This window comes from Morone saxatilis, unplaced genomic scaffold (genome assembly GCF_004916995.1).
Source record: "Morone saxatilis isolate NCDOM2014 unplaced genomic scaffold, NCSU_SB_2.0 Contig17, whole genome shotgun sequence".
NCBI lineage: Eukaryota > Metazoa > Chordata > Actinopteri > Moronidae > Morone > Morone saxatilis.
Genome location: NW_023339729.1, coordinates 24,792,113 through 24,804,286, shown reverse-complemented (window position 1 = coordinate 24,804,286; position 12,174 = coordinate 24,792,113). Strand labels below are relative to the sequence as shown.

At 41.0% G+C, this 12,174-nt stretch overlaps 1 protein-coding gene across 1 annotated transcript; it reads right to left on the bottom strand.

Annotated features, from left to right (window-relative positions):
• Positions 1–7,829: 7,829 nt before the first annotated feature.
• Positions 7,830–11,240, bottom strand: LOC118327170 (rho-related GTP-binding protein RhoU-like). Its single transcript, XM_035660436.1, has 3 exons — positions 10,985–11,240; positions 10,675–10,733; positions 7,830–8,489 (listed from the first exon to the last, which is right to left on the bottom strand). The coding sequence occupies exons 1-3, from the start codon at positions 11,238–11,240 to the stop codon at positions 8,001–8,003; spliced, it is 804 nt and encodes a 267-aa protein (XP_035516329.1). The 3' UTR covers positions 7,830–8,000.
• Positions 11,241–12,174: the final 934 nt, after the last annotated feature.

Here is a 12,174-nt window from a genome sequence, read left to right as displayed (position 1 = left end):
GAATAATTTCCACTGTGTTCAGGTCTTTAAGTCGATGATGGTGAAGATTCTTGTCCTGATGCTTTTTGGGGGTGAGTCTTCATCCTTCCTTGTACCAGTATAATGTAGCTGCGTGGGTCTAGCATCACTGCTTACAGGTCAGATTCACTGACGCCCTCCACGTTATCTCACAGAGGACTCACTGACACAGGAGGGAACCCTCGGAGCATCTGCGAGAGACGATATGTCACAGAACAACTCATAAACATCATGGTGAATGTGTATATGGATCATTTTTCAACATAGCGAAAACGCTACGGTGGTTGCTTAGAGAGCGTTTGGAGGGGGGTGAGTCTTTTACAATAATTCCTCTGATGACAGTTTGGAATCTTGGGATCCCAAAACTGCATTAAACTCCTAAAATCTCGCCTGGAGCTGCTCAGTGAATTCAGCAGATGGTGAGATTTGAAGCAAGTAGAGCTGCAAGAAAGTACACTATGATCAGTAAAACCTCCTCCTGGCAAAACACTGGACAGTTTAAGTTGTTATTTTGAATATTAAATTCAACTCACATTCAATTAGAGATGTTTTGGGATGTTGCTCCTCCCCAGCTCGTTCTCAGCTGTAACAGTGAATACTCTTCAGAGTCAGAGGACTGGATGGACCTGAAGAAAGCTGTGGGTTCTTTACTGAGAGGAAGGGAAGGTCTGGATTCGTCATTCGTTCCTGCTACAGTATAATTAAGTGCCTGGGTTAGCATCACTGCTACAGCTCAGCGTCACCTGAACTGTTCTCCCTATGTCACCAGGGAGGGACTCACTGAACACAGAGGGAAGCTTCGGATGATCTGTAAAATGTAGAATATGATTTAAAGATGTAGATTATGTTATCACAGATGATTCAGTATTTTTTTGTTTTAATATTTTGCAAATATTATTTACCATTTTATATATTTCATCAAGCCTCGGTCATGTCTCTCCTAACATTAGTGTTTTATATTTATAGTCATTGTTACTTCCTACTTATTTGTGAGTTTCCTGTCTCTTGTTCTGTGTTGCTCTTACGTCTCTTTTTTAATTTTCCCTCCGAGCCTTGGTTTGTGGAGGGCAGTATCTCATTGAGTTTCTTCCTCACATATATATTTGGCATGAGTGTCCATTTTCGCCTGGTGGCAGTTTCATCATTGTACCTCATGACCTGCACCCTCCAGCCTGGCAAACCCCTTTCTGTCCTTCTCCACAGGTCGTCTGGTTCACTTCTGGTTTTTGGATTTCTGCCTTGTTTGTGACTCTACCTTTGCCTCTAGGCCTGGATTTGTTTGCTTGTGTTTCTTGAACCTCCTGTGTCATTATTTGCATGTGACAGGATTGTTGTACATCAGATTCTTCTGTTTTTGCGTTTTGGGTCCTTAACTTATGCCACCAGTTGTATAACAGCCTCTGGTGTTATAGCAGCAATTATATATTTTTGGGGTTACCATTACTAATTCAAAGACTGAGCTGCTCTGCCGAGTCCTCATGAATTACACCTCACGGAAACGTGGGATCTCACATTTAAAGTTTTACTATGAAACTAAAAGTTAGATTAAATATTCCATTCTGCTCAGCTCAAAAAACTGTTCAATTCAATCTCGATAAAGAGTATTGACCATCATTATAGAAAGTAACATTAAAATACAGCAATAACAGTATTTTTATTCTAATTCTCTCACATACTAAAACATGTCCCATAATAGAAAACTATTTAAAGTGGTAATAATCACAACATTATATCTGAATATTACCTTTTTAACATGACTCTTCATGTATTAAGTAGTTTATAAATGATTTATGCTCAGTGTCACATTAAGATTCTAGACAAATTCCATTACTGTATGTCTGTTCTTATTTCCTGACAATCAATAAATCACACACTGAGGAGAGCCATAATTCTCGTGTCCTTTCAAGCACAAAGAGATGAGTCTCCGGAATATCTTCTTTATTACTGTGAAGCCCAGAATGCAAGAGGACGTCATAACTCCACCTTACATCTGATTGTTGTAGCAGGTGAGTTGAATCATTGACCTACACACACCTTAACTGCAGATCTTACATCCACCTGACAAGGTGCCACCACACAACCACATTCAGGGCTCCTCACACATCTCTGAGCTGACCTTGGGTCACAGTAACTCTCCTTTAGGATTATTTTTTTCATTGTGACACATAACCAACCCCCTCCCAAAAAACAGCATTAAATAAGAAATGACATTATTTTTGTCCAACTATCAGTCACTATTGGACCCAAGAACTCCTGCAACTCCCAGTGTTTGTGCTTGATCACTGTTTTCCAGGTTCCAGGTTTCCAGGTTCATGGAAGTTTCCAGTCATTCTGTCAATCGCTGCTATTGTTCTGGTCTTCATACTCCTCTCTGTCTTTCTGTGTATGAGGTGAGCAGATCAGTTTCTCTGTGATTAAATTTACTCTGTATTTTAAAGGAAAGATTCACATCTGTACATTGGAAGAGGTTTAGTTTGAGATTATTCCTTCTGTCCATATTGACCCTGAAGAGATCCCCTCTTAAAGCAATGTCAGTGTAAGTGATGCAGGATGAAATCTACAATCCTCCCTCCAAACTAAAAAGACAGTGGAAGATACCAACTTGATCCAGCTGAGCTTTAGAGTGCAGTTCTTCCACAGTATGAAGATTTTAGATTAAGGTTTCTGCCATCACTTACACTGAAGCTACTCTAGGGAGAGATTTATTTGTGGTCAGTGTGAACAAGAGGAACAACTACAGCAGCCAATAACTCTCTCAGAGTTATGTGAGCATTGTATCAACGTATGAGAAAATGTGAACCTATATGCTGTAAAGTCTGTCTGTGTGTAGTTATTCCTTTGTTTCTTTGTTTGTATCTTTCTGTCAGAAGAGAGAGGTCATTACAACAACAACCTGAGGCTGCTGAGAGACCAAACAACGGAGCACAGGTACAAAGAAAAGCAGGCTGTTTAAAACCCACCAACAGGTGCTTCATGTCCTTCATTAGCTACTTTATTCAATCAGATTAATCTCTTCCTTTTCTATCTTCCAGCATCTTCCTTTTGTATTAATACCTAATAAACTCATGGCCATAATTAACATAATGGTGGGTTTAAGATAAGATTTACAGCTCCAGTGTGTAACATTTAGGAGGATCTATTGGCAGAAATGGAATTTAATATTCTTATGTATGTTTTCATTAGTGTGTAATCGCCTGAATATAAGAATCATTCTGATTTGTTACCTTAGACAGAGCAGTTTTTATCTACAGAGGGAGTGGGTCCTCTTCTACAGAGTCCGCCATGTTGGACTGACATTTATCTACAATAGCTCAGAAGGGACAAACTAAAGACTAGCTCTAGATAGATAGTTTCATGGCCACTAGTTTCTCATTCATGCTTGGGAGGAGAGGGTGATGTGAGGGGATTGTATCCAAACTGCTAGATGCCACTTAATCCTACACTTAAGATTTTATTGATGAACAGGATCTATTTTCTGATCAGTTCATAGGTAGGAGAAGCAATCAGACTCTGACCAGGTTTACCTGAGAAGTTTTGCTCAAAGTGTCTCTGTTGTGTTTATTCTTGACCATTCTGCCTCAGTCACAGTAGTAGTAAATCTTATCGACCTCTGCTGGTGAGCATCAGCCTTCAGGGTCACACAGTTCTTTGACTTTGCATATTTGGCTGAAAACTGTCCAGTTTTTACCCTGCAGATATTTTACTGAATGATCATTTCATGCTTCAGTGCAGTAAAAGTCTTATTTACTACTTTAAGTGACACTTGAGTTCTTTTTGTTAAGAGTTACCAAAACATGGAGAATGTAAAAGTACTCTTGTCCATGTGTCCAGCAGATGGATGAACTTCATTATGCTAGCCTACGATTCACTAGGAACCAGGCCGACGCTCTCCACTCCAACCCCAGCCGAGCTCAGCCCCACGAGGAGGAGGCTGTTGTATACGCCACTCCCAACTTCATCAGTGCTCCAAGGTGAGCTGCTGCTGTCTGTTTTATTTCAAACTCAAAATCAGATTCCTCCGCGTACCACTAAAGGTAGCTTGCGTACCACCAGTGGTACACGTACCATAGTTTGAGAACCAGTGTATTAGACTGCATTAGTTTTAGCTTGCTGTACATAATCAATGTCTGATTGTAGTTTTTCCTTTTTTTTATTATTTTAATGATCACAACTGGTTATACTGCAGGTCAAATATGTATTGTCCATATTCATGTGCTCATTATCTGAATTGTTTTTTTACTGCATCGTCATCACAGCTCATTATTATCTATTATTAACTCTTTATGTTGCTGTATGTATTTATTTTTTTTGAAAGTTGTGTTTACATTTCTCATGTTTGCTTTGCATGGAAAATTGTAGGTAAGACATGAGAAAAAACCTTTTTCTCTGACTTTTGACCTTTTAAAAAAAATGTAAAATGTGTGTGTGTGTATATATATATATATATATTGCCAAATGCTATTAGCACCCAGGTGTCAGTAGCCAATATTGCTATTTGTCCCAAACGTGGCTTTTCACACTTTCATGGCAGAGAAAAACCATGATCTTTTTCTAAACCTAAGCAAGTAGTTCTGCTGCCGAACTCTACTGCNNTTTATTTTTTTTAAACTAAACTTAAAAAGTCAACTAAATCAAGATTCACTTTTGGTTTCACACAGTCCTGTGTTTGAACCATTTTAACTAAACTAGGGCTTAAGTTTAAATCGACAAATAGCTGCCGTCTGACTATTGTCACTTGGGTGCAAATAAATCCTCTGATATATTCTTTAGTTGCATTTTAAGCCTTTGACATTGTTTCTTCTGAAATAAAAAGCACTCGAGCATTTTGGGTCATGAATGAATAAATAAACTGTGGTTTACCAATCTGTACATAGGATGCTAACAGAGCTTAAAGGAGGGCAGTGTCACCATAATCATTATTTATCAGACATCCTCCTTTATTCCTGCTGTAATCATTCATTCTGTTCATTCTGGAGTTCCTTCCTATCTCCAGTGATTAAGATGAGGGACAACATTTAGTCTTCATTATGTGCAAAAATGGAAGTTTATGAGGTTTAGTTAGTTAGACAAACTAAGTTCTTATCACCCTAATTAGTACAAATTCCACTTTGTGTTTATAGGACAGTGTTTCCTCACTGAGCTGCAGAGGACGGAGAAGGGAAGAGGGAAACAATGGATTTTTCCTCTTTTGTAGATGCTAACTTTTTATAACAAATTTTTCTAACTCAGATGATCTCATTTTAGCTTCAGTTAATGTTTGGGATGCATTTCTGCACAGAATGAGGACTGTGGATCCTCCGTCACTTCTATTGTAAGTAGCAGACTAGAAGCAGAGGAACTGAAACATGAAGTGGTGTAAACATACAGTTCAGTGTGTATGTGGGCGATGGTTATGGGTCTCTTGTGCCGTATGCAATAAGAACACAGGTGATCAGCAGCAGTAGCCAGATGTCCAGACAGGTAACACACCCGCCCGTAAAACCTCTCAAGCTGTTTGTGTCTCTGTGAGGGAATTTAGGCCAGGTTAAGTGAGGTCACCTGTCTGCTCCTGTAATGTCTCTGGACAGAGTGCTGCTGAAAATGACAGCCACCATATGTCACAGAAAACCAACCCTACAGGCTGAACCAGACTATAACGGCCGATTGCAACTTCTAGTCACAGTATTTTATATCAGTTTAATTCAGGTTATTGAGTGACTTCTCTTTGTTTTGCATGAAGATTTTCTTCAGACTGACTTTTATTAGTTTGTTAGAGTTATAAAATCAGACCAAACCATATTTTTGAAATATTTTGTTACAGTACTTTCTTTGTTGATGTGCTATACTATACAGTATGTACATAAAGTACACACTCATAATGATTAGACTAATACAGCTGATTGTATGGTTCTGTAATCTAGTGAAGTGGGCGTGTGGGTTGATGTGTCATCCTTCCTGATTTAGTTTTGTCCCTTTTTCTGTGAACATATACTACATAATACATAAACTTATCTGAGAACTCCAGTCACATTATTTGGACATTCTCCATTTTTGGAGTAAAAAATTCGATTTTTAATAATGTTATTCTTTAAATTGGGTTGGATGTTAGCGTTGGGGATTGGGTTAGGCATGCAGTGGTATGGTTAGTGTAAGTTAGTGTCCAAATAATCAGTGCAGTGTCCCAAGAATGTGTGTGTGTAAAGCCATGTGTAAGTGCTATAAATAAAACTTGACTTACTTACAGGTTGCATACAGTAACTACATAAACCCTTGAAGGTGGAGGAATCTGCCTCTCCTGCCTTTTCATGGTGTGAGGCTTCAGTGGGGAGAGAATCAGGCTCCATATGCTGGTCTAATCCAGTCCAGGTGGTCCTGTCTGCTCCTATTAGAGGAGGCTGCGACCAGAGGAGCCTCCACCGGGCCTCCACTGAATCTCAGAGGAAAGCCCAGCAAATGATTCTGCTTACCTCGGGATCACAGAAAAAACACTTCGCCTCTGACTGCCTGACTCCAAAACTGTATTTGAGGTAATGATGCATTTTCATGCATGCAAGTCTGATTGGACTGGGTCAGTAGTTGGTCAGGAAGATCAGAGAGCTGATGAGACAATCAGCGGCGCTTGATCCCTATTAACCTCTCAATATGTCCTGTTTGACTGAAGGATCAAGAGCAGACTAAAGAAGCAGGTCAATGCTGCTCACACTGAAATGTTGCTGTTTTGTGAGCAAATATCTCACTCATCTTGTTTTCTTCTCCTTTTGTTAAATAAAATGCTCTTGTATGCAGTTGTTATAAACTTTAATCAAGGCTTCTGAGCATGTTCCATGATCAGTGACGGCGAAGAAAATAATAATGAATAAATAAATGAATAAATAAATAAATAGTTAACCTAAAAACTAACATTCAAAAGTACTAGTAATGTTGGGGTGTAAGGTGACAAACAACACACATTCATCAATCAAGTTTAGATCAGCCTGTTGAACAGTCATCCTTGCATCAAACCAAACCTGGGTCTGACAACATTTTTTGGGGTTTGTTTTACCCTCCTAGAAGCCACAGATAAGTGAGGTTACCCACATCAGGACAAATTCTCAATAAATTAGGTTGGGTAGAAAACACAGAAACTAATATTAGGTTCCTCATTGTTTTGAAACCACGATAAGATCTGCTCATCTACCTACTTCAAATTCCAGCAGTTATGCAGATGTTAAAAAAATCAAGAAAGAAGAAATTAGGGAGAAGGGGTGTCAAAAAGAGTCTGTTTCAGGTGATCAGCAGTGCAAAGTGCAACGTTCATTTTATGTGCAAAGTATCTCACACAGCCATTTGTCGCCTTGATTTCATTTTAAAGGCTGAATCCGTTAACCTTTTTCTGAACCTGCAGGCCAGAACAGCCACTGCATTAAACAGTAATTTAGCAGCTGGAGGTTCAGAGAATTGCACTGATGAGTTTTACTCCAGAAATGGCAAATTATACTTCTGTTTAAGTCAGGGGACTTGTGAGAGACAGATAGAAAAAGAGAATAGGAAATATCGAAACAGCAGAGGCTGAGATTTCCTGTCTTGACTCAGAAATCTTACTATACTACACTTCCCAAAATGCAATTCAATAGTATCTCTTAAAAAAAACCTCCCTGTCTGGTAAAAGCTTTCAAACTCTGAATTCCCTATTTGTAACCACGCCATCACTTTAAAGCCTAACACAAGTGAGCAGCTGTCAGTCTTTGAAAATCTTCTAGCAGAGCCACAGAGGACGTTTTACAACTGTTTTTACGGGCTGTGTAGTGCTCCTCGTAACAAGCAGGCTATCATCGCGTGTACATTTTCCCACCCAGACTTTGCCTGTCAGCCTGGGGATTTGAACTGACAACTTGTAGGCTTTCTGAGCTCTGATTCTAAACTTGCTGATCCTGTAATGTCGTCCTGAGTGGTGATAATCCCCCCCCCCATCTGGCACCTTTTGCAAACATGATCTGACCCAGTTTTTTTTATTATGCAGCTGTTCACTTGAAGTCACAGCTCTGCTCTCCCATCAGACAGTTGATCTTCCTCCACCAGGTCTCCGAGAGGCTCTTGATCTTATCGGGCGTCTTCTTCCTCAGAGTCAGCCTCTGCTGCTGGACGCTACAACTGTCTGTCAGCTGGATGCTGGCCAGGATGGCTGAATCAAAAGCGTCCTTCAGGTTCTTCTGGGTCAGCGCCGAGCACTCTGCAAAGCCCACTGCCCCGAGCTCCTGGGCGAGCTGCTGGCCCTCCTCGGTGCCCACCGGCTGCTCCTGGTTCTGTGCCAGCTGAATCAGCACCTGGACGTCCTCCCTCAGGTCCAGCTGGGTGCCCACGAGGACCAGGGGCACACCGGGACAGTGCTGACGGATCTCGGGAACCCACCTGTTGATCAGGTTGCGGAAGGAGCAGGGGCGGACAACGCTGTAGCAGAGAAGGAAGACATCGGCGTTCTTGTAGCACAGCGGCCGGAAGCGCTCCAGCTCATCCTTCATGAGGCCAGAAACAGAGAGGTCAGGTTAGAGTACTTAATTAGATAAGTACTCTTACTCTGACTGCCATCAGCCTATTATACAATATCTTGCTTATTGTCAATAAATCAGACCAAAACCAATTCTGTATTAGTCTCTTTCTGACCTCTTTCAGACTATAAAAAAAGTAGTTTGTGCGACATGCTGTCACTACGTCACAAAGCAAAACTGTTAAAAGTTGTTCGAGCACATTGGAAGAAGGAAGGATGGGTCGACTGTCATGGTGAGGGGGGATATCTCGTAAATGGGGATAACTGTGCACATTCTCAGACAGTCTCTCCTGGAAGACGATGATAGTTTTGCATTGGTTCTTCATATTAAAGTTGACAGAAAATAGTTGGCTCCATTTCTCCGTACATGTGACCAATGCAGGTGTGACTGAGCCACCCCAATCTGACGTTGAACAGGAAGAAGGGGTTTCCGAAGCTATGCGACATGCAGTTCTGACGGAGTGTACTGGCCCCTTCAGTCCCAGGCCGAATGGTTATTACTGAAGATTTAAATCTTTAAAAACACCTTACAAATATATGGTTTAATTTTTAAAAAGGGTTAAATTATTAAAGCAGCCGCTCACTTTTTTAGCAAACGTCACTCAAACAGGTGGAAAGTGTGCATTTGTTGGGGACTATTTTCAGCGGTGGATGAATCCAACAGTGTGGCTCACTGATGTGTTTTTAATTGTTTTTGGACAACGATGGAGCTCTATGGCACAGAGGAGGAAGCTTTAAATGCACACACAATGTTGTTAGTAGCTACATTCATTTCTTTTTATGGGATTTGGTGGCAGAAGAAAAACCAGCTTCTTTAACATCTAGGTCCTCACTACTTCAAGGTGGAGCTAATGGAAACTTTAACATGTTTTTAACAGGGTTAATTTGGCTGTAGATTCAAGTTTCTTCCCCTTTTTCTGATACTAAATGGTCCAGAACTGAAACAGGACTCAAAACACCGGCTAGATGAATTACAGCAGGTTTTTATTCAGACATGGATTTGTCTGGTCTTAAGTGGTCTTCTACTTTTGTCTGTTTTAACAAATAGAATAGAACATCTGAAAATAGTATTTAAGCTCTCTATTTTAATGTAGTCCAGGTTAGACCACAGACATTTTTGATTTGTAAATGATTTAGGATCTTAATATTAAAATTTGTACCTAGTTGACAACCGACAAATTTTCGTGTAGTAACAACAGAGAATCAACGTTGGGTTTCTGAGCTCTGATCCTGAACCTTGTAATGTTAATAATCAATATTTTACCTGAAGAATTCACCCATCAGAAGCCAACTTCAGGCAGTTTCTTTTTTCTTTCCAGTTTTTAAAACATTTTTCAGGTCGATCCATTCAAAATTCTCACTTATCTCGAGTCCAGTCTGTGGTCATGCAGATGGTTTTGGATTAATTGTCTGTTTCTCAGATTTATGGATACAATTTTTTTGGTAAATCTACTTTCTTCTGTAGAAAATATATATTAAACCTGCTGATGGTGAGGTCTGTTTATGGAAGGAGAAGTTGTTGTAATTTAGATAAATTTACCTTTTGACTGTTTTTTTTCCTCCAGCTTATGTTTGAAAAGGCACCAAATCTTTATTTTCTTTATCATTATCAGACCATAAAAAGGAATCTCCTCATAGGAAAGATTGTATGATGGATAAGACATTTCTAACACTGGACCAAAGGTGGGCGATGGAGCTCAGGGTGACAGAGGGGGTAAAAAAAACTTTTGAATTACAAACTCGGTTCATTCCTGCAGGGGGCGATGTAAGCTATGGAGTTACAGGACTACTTAGCACCGGGCGGCAACTTAAACTAAAGGGGTCTTAAAGGATTTCAGCCCAGGACTAAAAGCAGGCTGCAGGGGGCAACCGACACAAACACAGCAGCAAGAGTTAACACCAATTACTAACAAATACTTATTGATCACTGATGACTTACATTGATTGATCCATCAACCAGCCCCCATTTCTATCATGAAAAAGCAGGGAGGGAAAGAAATGCGAAAAACATGCAAAAAGAAGTGAAGCCGAGTGTTTCGATTTCTACCAGGCAACCTATGATGCATGCAGCTGTCACACAGCTGCCACGGCGTGTTAAATGTTAGGTTATGATGATATTCAGACTGTGAAAGAGAGAAGGTGCAGCTCCTCACCTGTCCAGCCATGTCACAGAGCTGCAGCCTCACTGGTTTCCCGTCAACCACAACCATCACTGAGAAGATAGAGAAACATTTACAGTAAGCTTTGTTCTAGGATTTGTTCTAACATATGCTTCCTCATTCTCTGTGTGGGGTAAAAAAAAACGGACATGAACACAATCTACCGGCTTTAAAACGGAAAACTGGGAATTTAACCGAATAAGAGAAAATCAAATTGCTCAAAAGCTTTAAACCTTAACTGTCCGCTGTGCGTAAAACCTGTGCGTAAAAGCTAAAAATCATCTACACTGATGTCAAAGATTACCGGTAAAGTTGTCAAACGCTGTGGGAACATATTCTGTCGGGTATCCGTTGGTGGTGTAACTGACGATGAGGCTGGTCTTGCCCACCGCTCCGTCTCCAACCAGGACGCAGTTCACCTTGCGCTCAGGTGCGGAGCCGGACCGCCGCCGCTTCACGCTCAGAGGGAAGCGCCGAGGGGGGATCGGGGGGCCGTCTCCCCCGCACATCGGTTCCGACACACGTCGTGGCTTCTGCTTCCCGACATCCTGAGGAAGCATGGCTCTGCGTTATGACAGGGAAAGATTGGTTTTAGTAGTCTGAGAGTCTTCAGAGTCGATGGAGACTCCCTGCGCGCTCCATCTTCTGTACAGCTCACGTGTTTCTGCTGCTGTTTAGGTTTGGGAAGTGCAAACACAAAGCGCCAAACGATATTTGGGTGCGTTTCGTGTGAACCGTGGCAGAGATTTGAAGCGCGCAGTGGCACAGCCGTCGGGTTTCTCCGCTCAGCAGGAGCTCCTGATTGGCATTCTCCCTACATCTGCTGTGGTCGTGATTCCTAAGAGGCTTACCGAGCAGAGCACCATATGAACCTCCAGAGCTTTCCAAGTGAAATGAACTAAGCTTACTGGAAGCCTTTATCCCATGGAGGAAAACATACAGTATGTCACCCTCTTTAGCCAATTAAAAGATGGAAACAGAGGTCTACATTTTAGTACAAGTAGTAATAAATGCATTTATACATTTTGTGGAGTATCTTCACGCAACATCGTCCACATAATGAATAAATAACTAAATTATATATTACAAAACACCCAAGAAGAAGGATTACATCCACTGCAGCTGTCTGCCAACAGTGTTTTTAAAACAGATTATAATTCAACTGTAACATCCTTCCCAGATGGAGACAGAATATGCCCCCCTCTGCTGAATACATTTGAATAAAAGACAATAACACACACATAAATACTGTGTTATTTCTTTATCAGTCGGACTCACTCCTTTTGTCCTACAACATCCATTCAATCAGACGATCCCAGACTTCACTTCAACCAGGCTGTTTATTGGAAAGTACTGGAGCCTTTATGGAGGCGATGTGGTGGACTGATGCCCCCTAGTGGTGGCCATCACGTCAGCTGTGGGGGACTGAAGGACTGTATGCAGCATGAATCATCACATCTTGTCACTGTCACCAGCAAGAGAGAGAGAGAGAGA